At 39.5% G+C, this 23,751-nt stretch overlaps 1 protein-coding gene across 2 annotated transcripts in view; it reads left to right on the top strand.

The window, feature by feature from the left end:
• Positions 1-23,751, top strand: part of SNX25 (sorting nexin 25) — an 84,143-nt gene that overhangs the window by 45,042 nt on the left and 15,350 nt on the right. For both annotated transcript variants that reach the window (XM_054064876.1, XM_054064878.1), the window contains exons 7-11: positions 5,167-5,357; positions 11,152-11,283; positions 13,208-13,483; positions 17,470-17,625; positions 19,601-19,732. In XM_054064876.1, coding sequence (XP_053920851.1) covers positions 5,167-5,357; positions 11,152-11,283; positions 13,208-13,483; positions 17,470-17,625; positions 19,601-19,732 — 887 coding nt within the window. The remainder of the gene's footprint in view (positions 1-5,166; positions 5,358-11,151; positions 11,284-13,207; positions 13,484-17,469; positions 17,626-19,600; positions 19,733-23,751) is intronic.

The raw sequence follows: 23,751 nt of genomic DNA, 5'->3' as shown, positions 1-23,751 counted from the left end.
TTTGTTGGCATCACTATTCTTTGCAAGGCCCAGCATTCTGACTGAAACACAGGTGGTGTGACTGTGCTGCAGTATTAGTGACTAAGTAGCAGATCTGCCAAAAAAGAAGAGGAAAGAAAATTAGATCTGGGGAATCCATTCCCAGAAATGATTTTGGTGGGTTCTAGGATCTGCTCCTGGCCTAGTTCTAATCAAGGTAGTACTGAGTGATGCGGATGAAAACGCAGAAGGTTTGTCAGAAGTCGCTCTGGATGAGCAGAAACGGATGGAGTAAAAAAGATTTGCACAGGTAGCTTAGATTTTATTGCTTGGTGAGTTTGAGCTCATTTGGACCATTTGTGTTTTACTGTTGTCTAGTGCAACTTGCATTCCCCACAGCTGGCAATGAATAACTAGAATTTGAAATTCTGCTTTTGGTACTAATTGCATTTTGATGCCCTTGGGAGGAGTGGACAGTACCCTGCTGGGGTTATGATATTCCCTCATGGCAGTGCATGTCTTGTCAAAATTTACCCTCTTAAGGAGATTTATTGTGGAGTAAGTAGCTTAAAGACCCTTTAGCTCCTTAGAGGAATGAGTCCTTGTTCCGCTGTTGCTGGAAAAGGTGTATGCAACTCATGTGAGAATGTACCAAAGAAGTATCTCTCTTGTTTTGCTCGTGAGGAGTGGGTTTTTTTTTTGTTTGTTTTTAATAATAATATTATCTTCAAACTGTGAAGTTGTTATTAGTTTTTTAAAAAAATAAATTCAAGGTATGCATTTTCTTTCCTTGTGTAACGATGAAATGGTGTCTCACAGTAGCATGTATCTATTTCTCTGTCTTTTATTGAAGCTTGCTGAGGATTATGTGAATAAAGGCAAGCCTTTTCTTTTGTAACTGTCTGCTTTTGTTTAATTTATGCAATGATACCTGAAGGTAGTGAACATAATCTTGCTGATATTCAGAAAGGGAAAAAAAGGCTCTTCTTTGTACCTGAGTACTTTAGTTGTGGTGGGATCAGGTAAGAATAGATTAGAAGTAAGTCCTCTTTATAGCTTAAAATAGTTTTTTGATAGAACTTAGTAATTAAAATAAAAGCCCAGAGCAATTTAGATTTGAAAATCTGAGAATTGTCAAACCTCAAAAGGAGGTTAGGGTTAGGAAAAAAACAGTGATAACCCTGACCTTCCTCAGTTAACATGAGAATGCTCCTCCTGACTTGTGCTAGTTTATCTTTCAAACTTGGGGCAAGGAAAGTCACGTTCAGTGGTTATCCATGCTTCCATGCCATCTCTCCTGCACTGCAGTGTTGGCCATGTGCCGTGTTGGGCTACTTTTCGTCTACTACTTGTTTATTTGTGAAGGAGTTGTGCTGACAGTCTTTTATTTTGACTAGTCCTGTTTATTCATGAACAGGCATGAACAGCAAGAACAGCCTGGCAGTGTTTCTTACATGAAGTGGCTAGTTAAGGATATGAAGAGCTGAGCGAGGCAAATGTTTCTGAAGGATCTTTGCTAAGAAAGTAATTAATCACTGGAAGAAGGCAGGATATAGGGCTCATGAGTCTGTGCTGGAGACCTACTGCAATCACAGGATGATAAGACTTCAGGTAAAATAGGCAATGCTCACTTTGAAAACCTTCAAAGAATGCTTTGTTTTTACTAAGAAGGATACTTGTATTTTAAGAAGGCTGAATGATCATTGTGTAGCACTGGTCATGGCCTTTCGAAACATGAGTTTTCAGGCATGTGTTTTGAGCCCACAGTATTTAAACTGTTGGGAGAATTGAGAACCTTTAGAAATTATCTTAGAGTCAAATGCAGGAGGGGAGATGTTGGATTTTAATCTTCATTTTAAACAGCTATGCATTTATATTAACTGCAAATGTTCTAAATTGAAAGGGAGCGTTAATGTTTCCTTAAGGGTCTTTTCCTGCCTTTTTTTTTTTTTTTTTTTTTTTTTTTTTGTTCTTCTTCCTTGTTCTTTCATTAATACTGGTACCTCTGGTCAGGAAACTGAAACACTAAGTTAGATGCTCTGACTTCCCTGTGAGATATGTGCCAGGAAAACAGATGGCTTGTGGGTTTGTTTTTTTTTTTCACGGTAAACTCCTTTTTTGCTTCAGCAAGTGTAATCTCTGTAGTTCACTAATATATGGCACCTCAGATGCAAATGGCACTAATCCATGAAACAGGAGAAGTCTTTGAATCAGGAAGGTTCCCTACCAATGTGAATAAATACATGCAACAAATAAAATGAGATTCAAAATATGGGAAAATATATTGGGAGAATTTTTGTACTCGCATTGTGTTAGAACTTCAGGGAGCTCCAAATGCCTTGAGTTGGCTTTTCAGTATATGAGTAACAAAACTTAGGGTCACATGCAGTAGTTACATGTGGCTTTGAGGGAGGGGGGAGTAGAAGCATGAAAACAGTCCTAAAAGTAGAAGGTACTGTATTAGAAATCATAGAATCACTAGGTTGGAAAGGACCCACTGGATCATCAAGTCCAACCATTCCTAACAATCCTTAAAACATGGCCCTCAGCACCTCATCCACCTGTACCTTAAACATCTCCAGGGAAGGAGACTCGACCACCTCCCTGGGCAGCCTCTGCCAGTGCCCAGTGACCCTTTCCGTGAAAAAAATTTTCCTGATGTCCAGCCTGAACCTTCCCTGGCGGAGCTTGAGGCCATTCCCTCTTGTCCTGTCTCCTGTCACTTGGGAGAAGATCCCAGCTCCCTCTTCTCCACAACCTCCTTTCAGGCAGTTGTAGAAAGCAATAAGGTCTCCCCTCAGCCTCCTCTTCTCCAGGCTAAACAACCCCAGCTCTCTCAGCCGCTCCTCGTAAGACTTGTTCTCCACCCCCCTCACCAGCTTCGTTGCTCTTCTCTGGACACACTCCAGACCCTCAACATCCTTCTTGTGGTGAGGGGCCCAGAACTGAACACAGAACTCAAGTCGCAGTCTCACCAGTGCCGAGTACAGAGGGAGAATAATCTCCCTGGACCTGCTGGTCACACCGTTTCTGATACAAGCCAAGATGCCGTTGGCCTTCTTGGCCACCTGGGCACACTGCTGGCTCATGTTCAGTCGGCTGTCAACCATTACCCCCAGGTCCCTCTCCTCCATGCAGCTTTCCAGACACTCTTCTCCTGGTCTGTAGCACTGCATAGGGTTGTTATGCCCCAAGTGCCGGACCTGGCATTTGGTTTTGTTAAACCTCATGCCATTGGTCTCAGCCCAACAGTCCAACCTGTTAAGATCCCTTTGCAGAACCTCCCTACCCTCCAGCAGATCCACACTTCCACCCAGCTTAGTGTCATCTGCAAACTTGCTGAGGGTGCACTCAATGCCTTCATCCAGGTCATTGATAAAGACATTGAACAGAGCTGGACCCAGTACCGAGCCCTGGGGAACTCCACTTGTGACTGGCCTCCAGCTGGAGTTAACTCCATTGACCACCACTCTCTGGGCCCGGCCATCCAACCAGTTTTCAACCCAGGAGAGTGTGCGCCTGTCCAGGCCAGAGGCTGACAGTTTGTGAAGCAGAATGCTGTGAGAAACTGTGTCAAAGACTTTACTGAAGTCCAAGAAGACTACATCCACAGCCTTTCCCTCATCCAGTAGTTGAGTCACTTTGTTATAGAAGGCAATCAGGTTAGTTTGGCAAAGATCTGCCTTTCACGAACCCGTGTTGACTGGGCCTGATCACCCGGTTCTCTTGCATGTGCTTCATGATAGCACTCAAGATCACCTGTTCCATGACTTTCCCTGGCACTGAGGTCAGACTGACAGGCCTGTAGTTCCCTGGATCCTCCCTGCAACCCTTCTTGTAGATGGATACATCAGCCAGCCTCCAGTCCAGTGGAACTCCCCCAGTCAGCCAGGACCGCTGGAAGATGATGGAAAGGGGTTTGGAAACCACATCCGCCAGCTCCTTCAATACTCTTGGGCGGATCCCATCCGGCCCCATAGACTTGTGGGAGTCTAGCTGGGCAAGCAAGTCTCTAACCAAGAGATTAGGGACTATCATTCTCATTAGATTAATATGTGTTTAAAATACCTATTGAAAATAATTCCTAAGAGGTTTCCTTTTTCTGTGTATGCATTCGCAAACCTAGCTGTGTGGTTGTTGCTTTCCAGCAACTGATTTGAAAATGGAATGCTGTGTTCATCTACATCATTTTACCAGCATTTGATAATTCAAAAACACAGCAGTATCAATCTCTGTCATTTACACCTGTGCAGTATAATCCAGATCTGAGTACAAGCCAGATACTTTGGTACTGAGCTCTAGTTGCAGCCTGCAAAAGTTTGAATTCTTATTGAACAAGAGGAAAATGTAACCAGTGTATACATGTGAATCCCTTGCATCCTGCAGATGTAAAACAGGAATTATTTCAATGCAATATATTTTTTTAATCTGCTTTATCTGCTGCTTCTTTTTAGGCCTTGGCAATTAGCTCAAGAGGCTGCAATGTAGTATATACAAACATTACACCTTTTATTACCAAGTTCAACTGACCATCATATTCATGTTACTTCACTGTTTAACAGTACTGTGAGGTCTTGATGTGGCATTATAAGATTTTATTTTCTTAGTCACCTGACCATTTTGAGTGAGCTTCTGTCAGTGTTGTTGTCTGGAGGAGACGCTGTATCATGTGCTGTTTGCATTGGGCTCAAGAAATTTGAATTTGCAAATGAGGTGCATGGGAATGTGTAACGCTGGGCTGAAGGAAATCGAGTCCCTCATTACTCTGGGCAGTCATTGTTGTGTTCGGTAAAGTACATAAGACATCAGCTCCATGTGTTATCATATTCCATGGCTGTAATTAATTTCCTAATGCCATCTGATAAATATATGTCAGTAGAAGTAGTACAAGTCTTGCATTTTGCCTGTCTCTTGCAACAAGCTATGGGAAGAAAGCTGGAGGGATCAGATTTCACAGGATATTTGCATAAGGATTTTTCTGAACTGTTTGATATGAGTCCATGAGGTATTATTGGAGAGTGTTTCCAGATTGTCTTTCTCTTTCAAATACAAACTTACCAGTTTCTGGGCTCCTCTGCATAGTTGATTCCTGAATGACAAATGCTTTTATGAGGCAGGTCGCAGAGGCAGTGATGCAACAACGTTTTCGTGTTGTAAAAGACTCTCTCTGATTTGCTTTATTCTTAGATTCAAAAGGAAAAGAATCTGCGGCAATGAAAGCTGACCTGCTGAGGGCTCGCAATGTGAAGAGGTATATTAATCAGCTGACGGTGGCAAAGAAGCAATGCGAGAAGAGAATAAGGCTCCTGGGAGGGCCTGCTTATGATCAGCAGGAAGATGGTGTTTCTGATGAAGGCGATGGCCGCCAGAGTCAGAAGGTATCAATTGAGTAGCACATACATTGATTGAAGGTCATTCTAAATGTATTAGCACTGTAACATATTAGCCTCATTGTCATTAATCTCTCCCTTCCTCCAGAAGTTACTTATGAATTAATGCATAGTTTATTTTTCTTGGGAAAAGATCACTGAGGTACCCATAAAAAGATACTGATTATTCAACTTGAAATATTGCTAAATGTGAAACTTCATAAAGGTTCGAATAGCTTGTTAGACTGTGTGATTTTTCAGACATACTGCAAGTAGGGAGTTAATAAGGACATGATAGTGACCTTTCAGAGATAGCAACTTGCTTTCAAATAAAAGATTGCCATCATATGTGCAGTGGGTTATTGGCCCTTGTTATATTTAGTATAGGAAATGTCTGTGGGTTTTGCAAACACTAGGTTATTCAAAAGCAAGCTTGTGGAAGGCAGTTGGCAAAATTAAGGGCAGTTGCAGAAAAACTCTGGTAATGCTGTTGATTGAATGCAGATTTTCAACATCACTGTAGTCTGGAATTGAAAGAAACTGCCGTTGTATTAGCCAGCATATACAAAATTAAAGTTGTAGCTACTTATCCTTGCTAAACTTATTAAAGGTTAGTGACTTCTGTGTGTAACTTACTCTGTCCCCTTAGGGAAAAGCACAGGAATTGATGTATTAAAATTAGAAATAAGACTCTTATCTTTTTCATGTAGGTAGGAGAGAAGTTGTCTATTTGTGCAGGTATCTTTAATTTTCATTAGGTCTGTATAATAATTGTAACTTAGTTGCACATGAAGAAAAAGTTGTATGACAGGGAAATAGTTCTTACTGTTTCTGTTTTGTCTTTGAGTAAGGTCTGAAAAAGAGACCAATTCTCTACCCTTACTCTTTCTTAGAGCGTGATTTCATGTGGTGTGTTATAGATTGTGCCAATGCAGTCCTCATCTGTTTCCTGAAGTTGGGAGTAGCAAGAGGTGCCAGGGAGAAAAGGAAAGACGGAAGCATGTGGCTGCACTGCATGAGCCACTGATGCCACTTTCGGTGCCTGCTGGGACGTCATGGACTGTCCAGGATAGATAGACGGTGACGTAATATTGTTGAGGAGCAGGGTCAAGCAGTGAAACTGTGCTGGGTAGGGGCAGGGGTTGATCAGAAGTATAATATGATATTGTAATTAAAACCAGAGGAATTGCTGTTATTAATGTTGCATGTTGTATGACCAGACGGATTTTTGGTGAAAGCTGCTGGCCCAGGATTATATCTTGCAAATATACCCATAAGCAGCTCCATATTGAGTTAATGGTACTATTAATAGGAATAAAGACTCTTTGCACAGGCATTTGTTGCAGTGATGGTGGAAATTATGGGAACCGGGGCTGCTCTTTTTTAAGCTTTTATTGTGTTTCTGTGGAGGAGCCCTAGAACCCTTCCATACCCATGTCAGCGTAGAAAATAGCAAGACTGCTTCTCTCCTCTGTTGTTGCCAACTCTCTGTTGTGAGGAAAGAGGCTCAGCAGTTCCTTTACTTGGATGCATCTCCCACAGGTTACCTTGCTGCTGCTCTCTGACACTGTCACAAAACTCAGGCACGCCCTGCAGCCCGGGACCTGGATGGCTGCATGTTCCCTAAAGAGTTCTGTTTGAGTGGCTGCATCTGTCCTTGTAGCTGGATGGGACGTGAGGGACACTGAGGATGCAGACTTTTGCTGTGTTCTTGTTGTCTGTATTTATTCAGCAAACCAATTGTTTGATCTACTGTGTTGATCATAACAGCCACATCGCCGCGTATGTGAGATTTGATGTGTGAGGTCACAGATCTCCTTAGTGGAGCTGTTCTGAGAAACATGGATGGTAGGAGGAGCTCTTGGGGATCTGAGCCTTGACAAGCTGTGAAATAGCAAGGAAGCCACCTGAGTGTATTTTGAGGCACACAGTCCATGTTTGTAATCCTTCTGATGAGGACGAAGTTGAAACTGCTGTAAAAGACCTTGCTTTCACCACATCTGTGGATAGATGCTGATTTAACTGGTGACTGATCAGATTTTCACTGTGATTTCGAAGCTTCAGGCTGTGACATCACATTGTGTCAGGATATCTCATGGTATAGAATTCGGGGATATAAAGAAAAAGAGCTTAAATTGTTGTCCTCTGTTGCCTGAGATGGGTAATCTTATGACAGAAGTATGTACATGAATGTGTGAGTCTGCAGGCAGGGATTTTCCATTAGTGTATGTGCAGTGAAATAGCCACATACCTTATGTTGTATAATACTTCCACGTATGTAACTAATAGTTGCATTTCCTTCAGCTGCTGCTGTATATGACAAAGATATCCTTCTGATGACTTGCCTTTTTTAAAAAATAATAATAGTATGTGCTTTAATTTTCATTGATATATAGATAAAGCATTAGTTAATGGAGTTTAAAATGTAGCTTGGAAAGAGGCACCTATTTTTGCAGTATTATTTGTTGCTTTCTTCTTATTCATATCTTCTATGAAAAAAAAACAACCCAAAACCCAGCAATAAATCCTCCCCCAAATGAAAGCAGAAGTAATGCAGCCTGACTGGGTGGCATCATCTCAGCAGAAAACCTCCACTACTGACCTAAATTCTGTTCCCCTTGCCCATGATCTGCAGTGCCATTACCAGCTGTGTTGTAGTCAGTCATTATCAGCCGGTGTGGCTGTAGTGGATGGGAACCTGGCGTGTTGCAAAGAAATATAGTACAGTGCATCTGTGCAGTGTCTGGTGCCTGTACAGGCCCTTCCAAGTTAAGTAGCTGTTTTAGGTTCCTCTTCAGAGAGAGGTTGCAACTGTCATTAGGGATTTGCCAAGACCTGGTCTCTGCTTTGTAGGGCCTGGAACAAGACTATTCTGTGTGCCCATGCTAGGGATGCTGCTTAAAGCAACCTGCCCGGGGGCTGGGGATCTAACTCCTTCCTAGTATTTAACAGAGGCCTATAGCTGTGGTATATTATTTACTTTCCTGTTGGAGTGGGGAAGGGATGTGGCAGAAGTAAAACTGCTGTTTTTTCCAAACCCAGAAGTTGCTCTGGATTTAAAAGGACTTGAAGGGTTGCTGTTGAGGCTGATAGACTTCTAAGATTATATCTGCTAACGGGATATTAGATTTGAGGGTGTACACATACTGTAATGCATGCCATGTGCCTACATGGCTTAGAGCTTTGTACTCTAATCTGTGGTGATACTGAGTTATAAAATTATCTTTTGCTGAGGATTACAAATTACTGCAGAATCTTGTTCTTTAAATGAGAGAAGGAAGGATCCCCCATGGAACACTTCCTTGTTTGCATATATTTATGATAAGATATCACCTCAAATCTAAAAACCTCTTTTGTCCGTCATTGTTGTCATTGAAGTCTTAAAAATGTTTATAGTACAGTGTTTGTAACATGTTAAATAATTCCAGTGCGGTCAAGTCTTAAACAACCAAACAAAAATCTAAAAAACGTTTGAGGTTTCATTTCTGCAAGAGTTGTTTAAATAAGTTTTTCTGTCCATTAATTTGTTTTGTTCAAATATTTCAGTTTGCAAGGTAACTATTAGGAGGTTTGTGTAACAGCATCATTAGGCGCCTCTACTTTAATTACTATTGGGCACCATACACTAAGGTGCAATGGACCCTTTGGTCGGCGAAAGGGGTCGTTGCACTTGCCTTGCTCTATACAGCACCACTTGCCCACTGTTAAGTATTGAGAGGGGTAGTTGTTAATGACTGTCTTTGCTGGCAGCCTGATTGGAAATACCGTGGAGAATAGAGGCATATTAGAGGTCACCAAGATGACCTCTCGCTTGAGAAGTGATGGCATGTTCTCCGTGTTGTGAGTGATTTACAGCCTCTGCTATCATTCACAGAGCTGACAGTCCCAGAGATGGTGAAGATAGCTGTTGAAGAGGCTGAAAGACCCTTTAGTACTTGTCTTTTAAATCATTGTCCTTGATAAAATATTGGAATAGGGAGTATAATGATGCACAGCAATGAGACTAAACCACAAACTGGCCTTTGAATTGTCATCTTTGTTGTTCTCTTTGACGATCTGATCACCATTTCTGTAATAAGCCTAGCTTCATCTCTCTCTGTGCTGCTCAGTGCAGATTATAGAATGAGCTCTCAAAGGCAGGAGTTTGTCATGTTCATATACCTGAATAGCTCTTATACTAAGAACAAGCCACGTCCGGATGATATTGGTATAATAACGGATGGGGAGGAGTGGTACATGATTGTCACTGAGGAATTTTGCAGATGAAAATGAGCATTTCAGCAGAGACAAACAAATTTACTTAAACACTTCCCAAAATATGGGGGAGCTGTTTCAGGCAAAACATAGGTGACTGCAGTTTTTAAAGAACCTTCTTTAGCTTGGTTCGTTGAGGAAGTGAGTCGGGCTATTAATTGTGTACATACATGTGTATGTGGTTTCTCCTTTACAGCTTGAGTCCAGCAAACTGTTTTTCTTAAATGTAACTTTGTGGTAGTCTCACAGGTATTTGGTGTAGGAAAACAGGTGGTCTTTCCAGAGAGAGATATGCTGATACATGACCTGAATTGTATTGTTATTAGGTATCAGAAAACCTGTGTTAGAGAAATTATTAATGCCTCAGTCTCAGTTGGAATTCAGATCTTCCTTCACACCAAATTATCTTTTCTATAAAATACAAAGTCATAGGAAGCATTCATTAGCCCCAGGGCTTAAAGATCTGCTTTTAATTTCAAAGAAAAAAATGTGAATTGGATGGTGTCTATGAAGAGACCAAGACCACTCTTTTTTTTTTTTTTTTTTTAAATTTATTTCTGGCAATATGGCACTAAATGAGCTACATGAAAACTGGTTCAGCTGCTAGACTGAACAGTTGGAGAGGAAGGGGTCATTGATTTAGATAAGCTGGTTTGAAAATTGGTCCTCTTTTTCAAAGAAAGCTAAGGTTGTTCATTCTGTTCAATATGGGAAGATTGTTCAGTTTGTCAGGGAGCTATTTTGTTTTCAGGTGTTTGTCTCAAAGAAAAGGCTTGGATTCATAAGAATAGTAGAGAATAAGGAAGTGATAATGTGGGTTTTTTGAATCCAACAGCTTAATGGCTGCAGCATCTGCTTGGGTGTGGGAAGTGTCTGTTTCGTTTCCTCTTCTGCATGACATACACCCTCCTCTCTCATCTGAGAAAGAGTCCTGAGCACTGCATCATAGCCTGTACTCTTTCCTGACTGCAGTTCTGATAGATGCTTTTCAATAACACTCAGTTAATGGGAAATGGCCACCAAATGCCCTAGCTGCCAGGAGAAAGAGCTGTGCTCCGTCTTTGTGTCTCTAGGAATAATTGAGATGCATCTCAAAGGTCTGTGGCCTGTGGCATGGAAGTTGCTGGTGCTACTCTTTATTTGAATCAAGCAAAGAATAGATCGGTCAGCTTTCAGCTTGGTTCCTTGGAACACCAGAAGTTAAATTGTTGGCAACAGCATCTAAGGAATGCATTGAAGTACCATCTTCGTCCTTTGAAATGTAGTCTTATTTCCTGGATATAAAACATGTGGAAACAATTCCGATCTAGTAGAAGCACAGATGCATTAATCTTATAAATGCTTACAACTCCTAGTTTTGATATTTTCTTTTTTAAATTAAGCAAAACTACTACTGCAGAAGGTCTGTGCAATTGAATCTAGTTTACGTGTCCTGGGATGCATGGTGCTCTGTGGGCACATGAAGTGCAAAGATTTTCCCAATGAGCGATGGAGAGAAGCTGGAGAGAGGTATTTTCCCAACTCTTACTCTTAGTTTTCCTTTTTGCAGATTCTTCAGTTTGAAGAAATTTTGGCCAACCCTTCATACCGAGAGCACTTCCGAATCTACATGGAAAGGATGGACAAGATGGCTTTGATGGGTCTTTGGGAGTCTGTGGAGTATCTGAAGAATGCTAACAAGGTGGAAGAAATTGCAAGTCCTTGTGGCTTGTACAGTAACTGGAATCTCTGCTTGTTGTGATGTTGATGTTAGGAAACGTCTTTATATTTATGTTTTTAAAATAGTGATAGCATAGGATAGGTGCTAAGCAATTTAAGTTATTTAACTTCTTCACGTCAGTGTTTGGGGATAATATGGCAATAAAAATTGTGGACTATTGTGATGACAGTTTACGGTTGTTTGATGTATCAACGTGACCTGTAAAAAGGATACTTATACTGCAAAAGTAGCAGAATTATTTACCCCTCCACCAGGAAAAAAAACTTGCAGTGAAATATTTGCTTTAGTCTTATCAACTCTTGTGAGACTTAGAGATACATTATAGTTTGATAGTCTGTACATAAACTTCTCTTCTTCCCAATTAGAGGTAGCTCTTTCAATCCAAAACCATGAAAAATTTTGTATATTATGTTTATAAAATGCTTTTGAAAGAGAGATTTTGCTTTAAAAGACTTCTTCCTCTCCCTGTTCTGTTAGTGTATAAGCAGCTAAGTTCCTCCAGGAATGATGCACTACTTCTAGAGGGAAGAAACAATGCTGTATTGTAATTTGTGCTAAAGTAAAGTAGGAAGGAGAACCTTGGAACAGGGATAGGAAATAGCACGTAGAGTTGCGAGAGCTATCCTGGAGTAATGGTGCAGGGCAAGAATCTAGAGGACACGTTTGCTGTTTGTGAGCAGTGAGGTGAATTTTCTTGAGAAATGGTTTTAAAGCCCTAGGATCCACACTAGCATGAAAGATAAATTTTATTCAGTATTGGTTAACTTGTTATTTACTGTAATTTTGTTACTGGCCTGTGAAAAAAGATTCTAGTCCATTGTGGCAAATTGTGGAGGACAAGAAGTGAGCCATTAATACAGTCTGAAGAAATGGCTGACAAACAACTCGGACTAGAAAGCCTTCTTAAGAAGGGTTTATCAGACACTGTGAAGGGAGTTGTAGAAATAAGTGTTGATTTACAAAGAGCTCTTGATTGGAAAAGATGCTATAAGTAGTTTTATGACCTTTCAGATGTGATTTCTCTCCTTGCTTTCAAAGCAAGATGTATAGTGCCTTTATGGAAGACTACTCATTTTTTTAAAGAGATTCTGACATACCGTGCTCCTGTCACTCCCTGGAATGTAGAGGTTTTCTGGTACAAGGGCAGCTTTGATTACAAAACAAGTAGTGTCATGCAGCCACGTGGCTGTGATATTGTCACATGAGGCAGGCAAGCATGTTGCACCATACTAAGGAAGGGGATAAAATCTTTGTAATTTGGGTCAGTTCAAAGAGATGATAATTTAGAGGAGATAGTCGTGGACTGTGTTGTATTACTTCCTCTCTTCCCTGTTCACTGCTGCAAAGTTTGATCCTGTGCACTGTTCTGTGCCCAATGGAAATACCTGGCCTCGCGTACTGGTAAATCTCTCTTCAAGTGTGCTTTTTCATTTTATCTTTTCCCCCTCCAAAATTAATTATAGTTGCATATAAAGTGAGTTGATCCGATCCAGCGAAAGCCAGGAGAGGTGGTACAGCTGAACTCTACAATCCCAACTTAAAATGGTGACCACAATGTTGCTCTAGGACTTTTTCTCTGTTTATTACCAGCCTTTGTAGCGTACTTTTAAATCAGTGAATATGGAAGCTATGGTGCTTTTAGAGCACATCTGTTTCTTGACTTAACAAATACCAATATTTATCTCGTGCAATTCCCTTCTTAGCCTGGGTGTGCAGGCGGTGTGCTTCATCTCTGTAGTGAGATTCACAGATGTGTTCTCGTATATTTGATCATGAAATGAGCTTGATCATCCTTCAAATTACACACCTGGATCCTGAATCACCCTGATATTTTTAACTTTTTTCATTATTCTCTTCTCCCTGCCTCTCTGTCCTTGCCTCCTAGGCTGAAATACCTCAACTAGTGAGTGAAATTTATCAGAATTTTTTTGTGGAAAGCAGAGAGATACCTGTGGAAAAATCCCTTTATAAAGAAATACAACAAAGTCTCGTGGGAAATAAAGGCATTGAAGTATTCTACAGAATTCAGGCAGATGTTTATGAAACTCTGAAGGACAGGTACTACCCCTCATTCATTGTCAGTGATTTATATGAGAGATCAGTCAAGAAGGAAGAAGAAAGAAGTTCTGCCCAGCTGACTCCCGAGGATAAAGATGAAGTGGTGAGTCACATGTACAATTCCTTTCACTGTTGCTTAAGGTGATCTGAAGACGATCCTGAGTAAAGCATGTAGTAGCATCTCTTGTGAGCTTTGGCCTACTTTTGTTTTCTAGTGTATGTATAAATATCATCACTCTTGTAGTTTTGTCAGGTAAATCTGGTACGTTTACAAGCTCTTTGGAACAAAATGATACAAAGTGATTGAGTACTTAAACTTTAAATTAAAGTAGGTATTTAGAATTTCCAAGCCTTTTGTATTCCGTATCTTTCGTTATACTCCTCAGTATCAGACAATGCAAAACATGGCTCATAAAAGCTCAGCTGCTCTATTGTTCAGTGAAGGAGATCTCAATGAAACATCATTAGGTTTCTGTCTAGGCAGTGTCTGCCCCTGTGCTGCATGCATTTCCTAGGTACTAAATAGGTATTGGAAGTTGCACAGAAGAGGAGAAAAAGTAAGGAAAAATAGACTATTAGTGCCTTTTAAATTTATTTGTAGTATAAATTAATATGCTATTTTGGGAGATAAGACTGATCAAAATAGCACTAGAACTGAAAATACTAAACCTGAACATTCAAAATGTCATAAACAGTAACTCAGTGTTCTCTAAACTGGTCATGTCGAGGAAACTTGTGTTACATTTATCCAAGAGCACTTTGACAAGAGCATCTCTCAGACAAGTGAGCATCTTTCAGTCGGACTGCCACTTCAGATCAGCATTAGTATCTTCACTTTACATGTGAACTTGCTCAGGACACAGTCAAGTGTAAGATTTTGTCTAAAATTGGATCTAAAGGGACAAATAAGAAGCAGAATCCTGAGGTGCTGATCTCTTTTTAGAAATATTTTTTTCAGAACTTAAGTATTTTGTATTTATTGCTTAAATATTCATTTCATCGCTGTAGATGAGCTGTTATAATCTATTGTTTACATATTGGCAAATCTGCGGAAATGAGCTTTTATAAATTAATTGCTTCCACTATGAACTTTTAGAGCTTGCTGACTTTTTAGTTGTTTGTTTCTTTTTGAATTCCTTGACAAAAGATTCAAGATGGATTTTATACTTTTCTTGGTGCTAACTCAGCTCTGTGTTGAGGGTGGTAGGTACTTCAAAGACCTTCTTTCCTTGTGTTTGCAATCAGTGGGACTTAGAGAAAAGACTGTTTATGGTTATGACTGTTTATGGTCTAGAACTTTCTAAGTATTAAAAGTTGTGCTTTTTAATCTCTTTATCTGTGTTGGCTTCTAAATAAAATACATAACCATTTTTTAGAGAAAACTGACACCACACTTCAGGGCTAGCTGTCCTCTGTCAGATAACATTTACCGTAGCTGATGCAAAATTACATCTTTGACATTAGCCTCGTCTGTCCTTTCTCTGAGTCCTTGGATATATATGTGCCAGACTTGAAGACTGCATCTGCTGGGAAACCTTGAAGACTAATATATTGCCAAGTTTGCTTATGTGGTTGGTTGGGGCATTTTTAGCAGAAAGTAAATTACAAAGTTGCATATACTGTTAGAGAATCTCTCAAATAGAGCAATCCTAATGGCTCTGTGCCTAATTTCAGGATCTTTGAGGTGAAAGGAGATTGTAATAATTTCTTCTTTCTGAAATATCCAGAGGACTTTCAGATGTTGGTGAAAATGCACTACTGGCTAATAGCCTTTTTATTTTTTCTCTCTGTGAACAGGAAACCAACAGCTCAGAAACCTGATGATTCTGAAGGGAACTATATTGTTAGCAAATATTAATTGTTTCTTAGTTTTGGATTTGGAGGTCTATGTCCCTGCTTCCTGGGATATGATGGGAGTTACCTGTGTTAATTTTCTATAAAATTCACTGTTATAGCTGGTTAGGTAAAATGCTGTCATGTGTCCTCATGGAGCGAAGGACAAAATAGTGAACTCTAATTAAACATGAGAAAATCAAGTCAGGTGATAGGAATTGGGGGAAGGCTAGACTTTATTGATTCTGCTGCACATGGAACGAGCTCACTCTGCTTACTTCACAGTATGTCATCACTTTTTCCTCGTTGGACAAACTTCCTTTAAAAGGTCATGAGTAGATATGAAAATACAGAATCAAGCAGTTCCTGCATTCAGCACTTTGAAGAAAAAGTGTCTGGTGGTTGCGTTGGTGCTGCGTGTGTAAGATCACAATAATAAGCCCGAAGTCTGCATTCTGCAGCGCTCACAGGAATGAAAGTCATTATCAGTTTAGCAATCAGGAAAATAGCATAACCCTGTATGATCTCAGCTTGGAGTGTGTAAGTTGTTTATTTGTGAAATTTGATAAATTGAATACAGGTAACTTGTTATCTTGTAATTCTAGCATTTTTTTGTGATAAACGTAGTGATTCAGCAGTGTTTTTTGCTCTAAGTGTCTGAAACACTAATGACAGAGAAATCATATAACCTGCCCCTGGGAGCAAGGCCTTACTGATTTGTTATTAATTTGAATTCTTTGATTACTGGAACCAAACTTCATATGAAAAGTCTTTTAAATCTTAAGTGTTGAAAATATTTTTTTTAATTCTTTTTTACCTCTGTGCTTCCCAACAAGTATTTGGTTTTATTTTATGGTTCTGTTCAGTGGTGTTTTGAGTAACACCTAGTATCATTAGTTATTGCTGTTTGTATTATTGTAGTGCCAGGAGATGACAACGAGCTTCCGTGAGCTGAGCTCTGTACACAGGCTTGGAGGCAGTCTCTGACCTAAGGAGTTTACAGTTCATGCAGAATAGACAGAAGAAAAGACTGGGTATAGAGCTAATGTTATTTACCTAGCCGCATAGCAGGCCACTACAGAGCTGGAAAAGGGCATGGATCTGCCTCTTGCATTACATTACTCTTCCACATAAGGATCACACTAAGGAAACTAATTGCTGTTGCTACTGTATCCCTTCTCAGACTTTTTTTTACTAAGATGTAAAATACTGTAAAATTTCCAGTAGGATTATCTCCTCTAAAACTCAAAAGAACTTAGTAGAGAATGAGACTCCCTTTTATCACCTTCTTTTTAATTATATAGTGATGCAGCTTACTTAGTGGGAGTATAATTAAATAACACAGAACTCTTGTTCATGAGATTAGAGTCATGACTTCCCACAGATAAATAAAGATATATTCAGTCACAAGCAGACCACAAAGAACTATGAACATGGTAATGATAACGTCACAGTCCTGTGTTTGCTGGATCCTCGAGGTCTCCATGCCTGTGTGGGAAAGTGCAGTAAGAAAGTGGAGACTAAGGCAAATGCCAAGAGATATAAAGAGAATGTCACTGAAACACATGAATTTTTTTTGGTTTTTTTATGTGGCTGTAGTACACATGTTGGAAAAAACTATTGGTTTGTCTGAATATGAGAAAGTGATTTATGAGTTATGGGTAAATCATAGGAGCTTTAACACATTTTTACTAATACTTCTAAAAACAGCAGTAAAAACTGTTTGTGAAGAGAAAGGACTTGGTTTATATTGTTCTGGTAGGGTGAAAAATATGTTTTGTGAAAGTCTGTGGGAGGCAGGACTGTTTGTTAGAACTGTGGGATTTTCGGTTTTGTTCCCCCTGTGCAACCACCCCCAGCCCTCGTCATCCCTCAGCTCAGAGCAAAGTCTTTGCTTTTGTATCTGACTCTAAATATTGATCATGACTAATAAGCTGTTGTTGTATTTACAATAACATTTGATTCTTCCATTTGCACTAAAGTCTTAGCTTGAAGGTCATTTTACATAGTTGGCAAGAGTGGCCAAAGAGCTGTAGTATAAATGATAATGAGGCTTTTTCTGTGGTTATGCTTGGTTTTGATTCTCTTAAGACTGATGTTTCCTGTTGAATCTGATTGTTGGAGTACCTGTTAGAATATATTATACCTATATTTTCGTCTGTAATAAGACATTATACTTAAAATGTTTATGGATCAAACAATGGCTGTCTCCATTTTCATATTAACAATGCACTTACTCCCATCCTTTATTCTTAGAGCCAAGGTTGTGAAGAAGCTGCTGAGGAATGCAGCACAAGAATTAATGAACAGGCCAGTTATGCTGTAAATAAACTTCGCCAGCTAAATGACAAGCTTGAATACAAGAAACAGGCTCTAAATTCCCTATGTAATTCACCAAAACCTGACAAAAAGGTGAGTACCTTTTAGTGTCTTTAGTTGTTTGGTTTTTTTTTTTGAATATTATGTGTGTGTTTGTGTAACATCCGTTTGTCTCCTGCTCTTTTTGGACAGGTCAGATTGCTATTTCAGTCAGCCTGTTAAAGAAAGTGAAATTGTTCAGAGTTCAGTTTAAATTGTTTATTTCGTCTATTTTTTAAGAACTGTTTTTACTAAGATTGCAAATATGATTTATAGTATAGCTCAGCGGCTCTTTCCCTTGTTTGTGAGTGCAGCCTTGTGCCATCCTGTGCAACCACAGTACATGTGCAAGGATCGCTTTCTTTCTAGAGTTCAAGCTTGTCATCCTCAGTAGCAAGGCAGAACCTTACCTTTCCCCACTCAGAGCACTTTCTAGTGCTTGACAAGCCTTATTTTCAAACTGTTTGACACAATAATTGAAATTAAGTGGGATTTTACATCTCCCCGCTTATCAGGAATTATGTGGAAGTTGGAGAGTCTTTGTGTTAACTTGTTTAATTCTTTTATATTGCCAGTGGACCAGTACCAAGAATGAGTGTAAAACTCACTTTGAGAAATAAGAGAGACTCTTATAACCAACTATTTTTAAGTTAAAATTTGCACAATGGGCAAAAAGAGTGAGAAGGACACAAGAAGTGCTAAACAGAAGTGGGTGTGCTTGTGTATGTGTTAGGCTGTACCATTTGTTTTTCTAACATTACAGTTTTAATTTTTCTTTTGTATGAAAAGCACTATATAACTAAAGCTTTATGCATTGTTGCGTTCACGTGGATTTATCCTTTGTATGCTCTCTTGGCATTCTTGAGACATAATAGCTGTATTCTTTCTATACATAAGCTCTTTGAGAGGTGGCAGTTGTACCCCTTCTAAAGTAGAGGGTTTCTTCTCTGTATTTTTGTGTTCTTAAAATATTCTTTATCTTTGGAAATATATACATCTTTGAAACAGAATAATTGAATGGATTCTGTATTTTTATAAAATTTCAGTGTTTGTTTTAGAAGCACAGCAGCTCTTTACTTACGATGAAACCTTACCGGTTTTGCAGAGCAGTCTGTATGTCAGTAGTAAAAGAAAATGCAACATTTTTCTGAAGATTAAGTATATACTACAAGGTTGTTACATGGCTGTTGTGCAGATAATATTTCACATCTTACATGAGACAACAATTCTGTAAAAGACAATTACTGTAGCTCAGTAGGACGTACCACTTGTGGTGCAAGTTATACAACTAAAGCTCATAAATTTGGCTGTGTGGTATATCATATTTAGAAAGAAAAAAAGTCAGCTTATTTTGCTGTGTTTCTAATGGCACATCTTACCTATGCTTCCACCTTTTCCTGTCATAATGTCTCCTTGTAGTATGTATAGTTGCTATTTTCTTGCCAATGTGCTGATACACTATTTCTCCTTTGTGAGATTATGGCAGGGAGCTGTGACTTGCTGAGAACATCTTAAATGCATGCTTTCCACAATAATAAACCCTTCCCAAAACTAAAATGAATTCAGTGGTATCTTACTCTGTGATTGTTAATGTAGCTAAGTTCCTCAAAATGAAATCTATTCCCAGGTTTTTCAATCACATTATATGTACCTAAAAATAAGGAGGATGTCTTCAGTAATTCATATTTCAGTAATTGTAATTTCAAGTTTATATAAAATGTATAATGTATGTGTAATATATAATACTAGCTAATGGGCCTTTTGTGCTGGTAGTGTGATAGTAGCATGTTCTTCTAATTTGTTTGGGGTTTTTTTTCAGTATTGGGGTTGACTTTTAAGATTACTGTTCATTCTACAAGTTTATAAAAGGCATCAGATTCTCTCATGATTTTTTTTTCCAAGTGAATTGTTCTTTCTCTCCCTGCTTTTGGACCTTTTCTCCTTTCTGAGTAGTTTCCCTAAAGACACAACTATACGTGTTGCACAAGCTTTTTCTTACCAATTGTAATCAAAAAACTTTCCTCCATAGATTGTTTCTAAGCTGAAGGATGAAATTACTCTGATGGAGAGAGAGCACAATGACCTTCAGCTGCACATTGCAAGAACAGACTGGTGGTGTGAGAACCTTGGCATGTGGAAAGCCTTCATTGTCTCAGGCGAGGTATGGGGGTTTTATGGCTTTTTATCTTCTGAGTCAGTTCAAACTTCATGGAGAAAAGAATAAAACCTCTATATATTTTCCCTGTAGCTTGGTATACACTATCTATAGTTCATATTTACTTGGGGAGGAACCCTAACCTCTTCTGAACACTTCCTCTGTTACCCTAGTGACTACTATGATGCATATACAAGCATTTCTAGTCCTCAGACACTGTTGTAATGGAATTATAAAAATGCTTACGTGTACATGATCTGGTTTTGGCATTGGGTAAAGTAGCTTGCTGTCTTAGGAGCATTGTTTTTCTTGAGAACTGTCTCTTGTTATATTACCATGCTATCACAAGGGTGCAGTTGTCTCTTCTATGTCTCAAAGATGCAATACTTAACACTCCTTGTGGTTTGTGTTATTATATTTAACAGCAGTGTAGTTTCAAGGGACTAGAATACCCAGAAAGTGCTTTAAATCCCTAAGGAAGTTAAAGCAGAAGTTAATTTTTTTTTTTTCTTGTCCTCTTCTGCTGCTCTGTTTGGGCGTAGGCAGACAATTGTAAAACAAACGTAAAATAAATTGTAATGGAAACAAAAGGATTGCTTTCTCATGGCATTCTGTTATCCCTTGCCATGGTAGAAACCCAGCAATTGCTTGTTATGTAGTAACTGTAGGCTCACACCATGCTTAAGCAACCTTCTTGACAATATCACTTTAGAGAATTAAACATTAATTGGATCTCTACTGGCTTGCCTTCCTGTGCTATGAATGTTCCTAAAATTAGTATACATAGTTTCCTTGAGGTAATTTTCCTTGGAGTAAAAAATTATCATGCTGTTGAGTTTGGTTGTGTTGCGAGCTCTTGCAAGCTATTGATAGGTCTGTCAACAATTATAATCATTGTCTGTAAAAGGAGAAATAAATCCAACAGGTTAAGGACTTAAGGTGCCGTTTTAAAAGCCAAATTCTCAGTCTGTAAATGTCTGGGTTTGTTTTTGTTTTAATGCTGTTTGCAGGTGACACAGTTGAGAACAGTGAAGCCCTTAAGTTGTCTTAAAGAACTCTTAAAGAGTTCTTCTGTAGCTTTGGAAGTCTAATTTTAAAGGACAGCAATACCAAGTGCAGCAAAACTGCAGAACAGCAGCTTCCTGGTGAGGGACACCACACACAACTGCCCAGCATCTCCCTTATTAACAGATGAGAAGGTGGTTTGGCTAAAGAAGAGGGAGATTGGGAGAGGCTTCTAATTACTTGCTACCTTAACTATAACTTAGAAGTAGTACTGGATTAGATAATTAAATGTAGGCTTGCGTTGTTTGTGCTGTTGGCAGCTCTGTGCCTCAAAGGGTAGGCTGGAGAAAACATTGCTGTTGTAGTTACCCTTGTTAATTAATTGCTCAGGAATGTTCTGGCTGCAGTTGACTATCTGGGGTGTGTGAATAAGTGATGTTGTCCTCCTAGCTGCAAAATACGCTGTTGCTAATCCTAGGATGTAACTCTTATGATTTTAGAGAAAGAAGAACTTGGCTATGCCATTTTTTTTTAATTTCAGAAAAGCTTAGTAAAGGTAAATTTTGCTCTAGAATTTGAGCTGAAAGTGTAATAGTTTGTCATTGATGGTTTAAACTCATCTGCTAAGGCAGTTAATAGGTAATGCACAGCTTGACCTGACTGAAGGAAGTTTTTGGTGAGACATGCAGTTCTTCACTGGCCTAAGGACTGCACTAACTTTTGTTAATGTTCAGTCATTCCTGATGGATGTCTGAACCAGCTCTTAGTGCTTTTAACAGGTGGTTCAATGGCAGCTTTTGCTAATGTTAAATTTTCATTTCACCCAGTGCAACTAATAATTATAGCTTCTCATGGGTAGTATTTAATATTTGTTCCTATTTGGTTTTGCAGTATTTCATTGAATATTTCTTACTGTTACCACACTCCCAAGTAAGAGGTGCTCACCTCTGGCATATGCCATGAGTTTTTGTTAATGAATGTGTGTATGCAACATCCTCATTAATATCTCTATCCACTTTGGGTCTTTGTGCCTTGTAGAGAGAAGGTAGAAATTTTTACCCTTTGTGGACTAGGTATCTTTGGCATGCTAGGAGACAGTAAATTCTGAAATAATTAATCTTTACATTACCTTGAGGCTATGGAGTTGCTACCAGAGCCAAAAAACCCAGTAGCCTGAAGGTGCTTTGGATACTTGAGGGCTGATTCTGTCCTTGCCAGAAAAGTAGCGGTGAATAACCTGAAAGACTTGTATGTAAGCTGAGGGAAAGGGTTGAGGAAGAGACATCATGCAAATGCCATCCGAGGGGCTGATTCTGAGAGCCCTTAGCAGTGCTGTGAAACGGTCGGGGCTGAGACTGTCACAGGACCTTTAGACTTGGAAAACCAATCTGGAGGACAAATATTAAGTTTATGTTCATGAAGAATCAGGTGTGGAAGAGGGTTGGGATGATTCTTGTAAAGAAAGAACTGAATCATTTTTAGGACGAGAATACTAGAAGTGCGGTGAAATTTCGGTGTGGCATATGAGATTCTGGCCTTCAGCAGGAACTCTGAGCTTCATCTCTGCCCCATTGGAGTGCCTTTTGGCTAGAAGCAATAGGTATACTCAGGGCTTGTCAGATGTGCAGTTCATCTTGAGTGGGCTGCAGGTGTGAAAAAGGCAAATGTAGCTCTCTAATACATCAGGAGAGGAGTTTCCACTTGAGAAGAAATGTTACAGTTGCTCTGCAGGTTCTGTACCGTTACATTTCATTGAGAAGGGTGAATTTGAATGGATTGGATGGGGAACTTCTCCAATGAGAAGTGATTGTGAAAGCACTTTTGTTTGCTTAGTTTAGCAAAAGGGAGAATCACGGGAATAGGGCTGTCTAAAGAAACACATTGTTGAGTGTAAACATGAGGGAAGGGTGAAGAATTGTTGGAACAAATAGGAAATTAGTTTGAAAATTGAAAGGATGCTTCCAATGACCAGGGTGAGGGTCTAGAGCAAACTTCTAGTCTAACAGGGATGGAAAAACAGTTGTTTCACAGGTTTGAATTACTTCATGATAGTGGTTGTATGAGATGGTGCCTGTTACAGTAGAGGACTACGTCTTCTGTTTTAGAAGGCCTAACATCCCATTTTTCTGTACATTTTCCAGCTGAATTATTCATTTGGAAGAACAAATGCAAAAGTACCTAAGTTGACAAAAAAATTTACATTCTTAAGAAGATCCTGAAGACTTTCAGATATTTACAGCTTTCTCCAAATACCCCCATATAATGTGTCTCTATCCAGTAATTAGAATTTAAATGATTTTGCAGGTGCATCCTAGCTTGAAAGCAGGAGCACTAAATCTTCCTATTTTGAGAATGTACTTCCAGAGGGATGACTCTCTCCTGACAATTGCAGTTCAGAGGACCCTATGCACATGCAGATCCCTGCTCTGGGGACAAACGTAATGGAAAATGATATGCATGACTCAAATGAGCATTTTCAGCACTGATCTCCCAAGTTTCAAAAGCGGCTGCCAGGGGGTGTTTGTGAGTCACCTACCTACACAAATCCAATCTTGCTCACAGGTGGACAGGGCAGGGACTGTCCCAGGAGGTCCCTCTGTGCCAGATCCCTCTGACCTTTGGAGGCTGACGGTTTGGAGGCTATTCAAGCATCGCTTTCTACAGAAGTCTGGCGGGAGAAAGGCAGTTCCCCAAATAACTGTACTGGGAACCAGGCACATTTTCAGATGTTCAGGCTGGTGCTTTATATTCTGTCTGGGTACTGCTGCAGCTTTTAGTACAGAGAGATGTGAGATTTAGGCCTTGGATTAGTTTTTCCTTGTGGTCCAATGCAGCTTTAGGAGGGGTGCATTGCAGGGAGTATTATCCATGTACAACTCTGAACAGCTGTAAAATATGAAGATACATTTTAGCTATGTGTCTTCTACAATGGTGATGCAGCTGCTTGTATAATTATCTGTCACTGGCATTAAGTGTTGTCAGAGCTTTACAGACTTCTCAGAAAGTGTGTCATAATTATA

Source organism: Cuculus canorus, chromosome 4 (assembly GCF_017976375.1).
Source record: "Cuculus canorus isolate bCucCan1 chromosome 4, bCucCan1.pri, whole genome shotgun sequence".
NCBI classification, from domain to species: domain Eukaryota; kingdom Metazoa; phylum Chordata; class Aves; order Cuculiformes; family Cuculidae; genus Cuculus; species Cuculus canorus.
The sequence above is the reverse complement of the archived record's forward strand: the minus strand, read 5'-3'. Positions and strand labels throughout refer to the sequence as shown.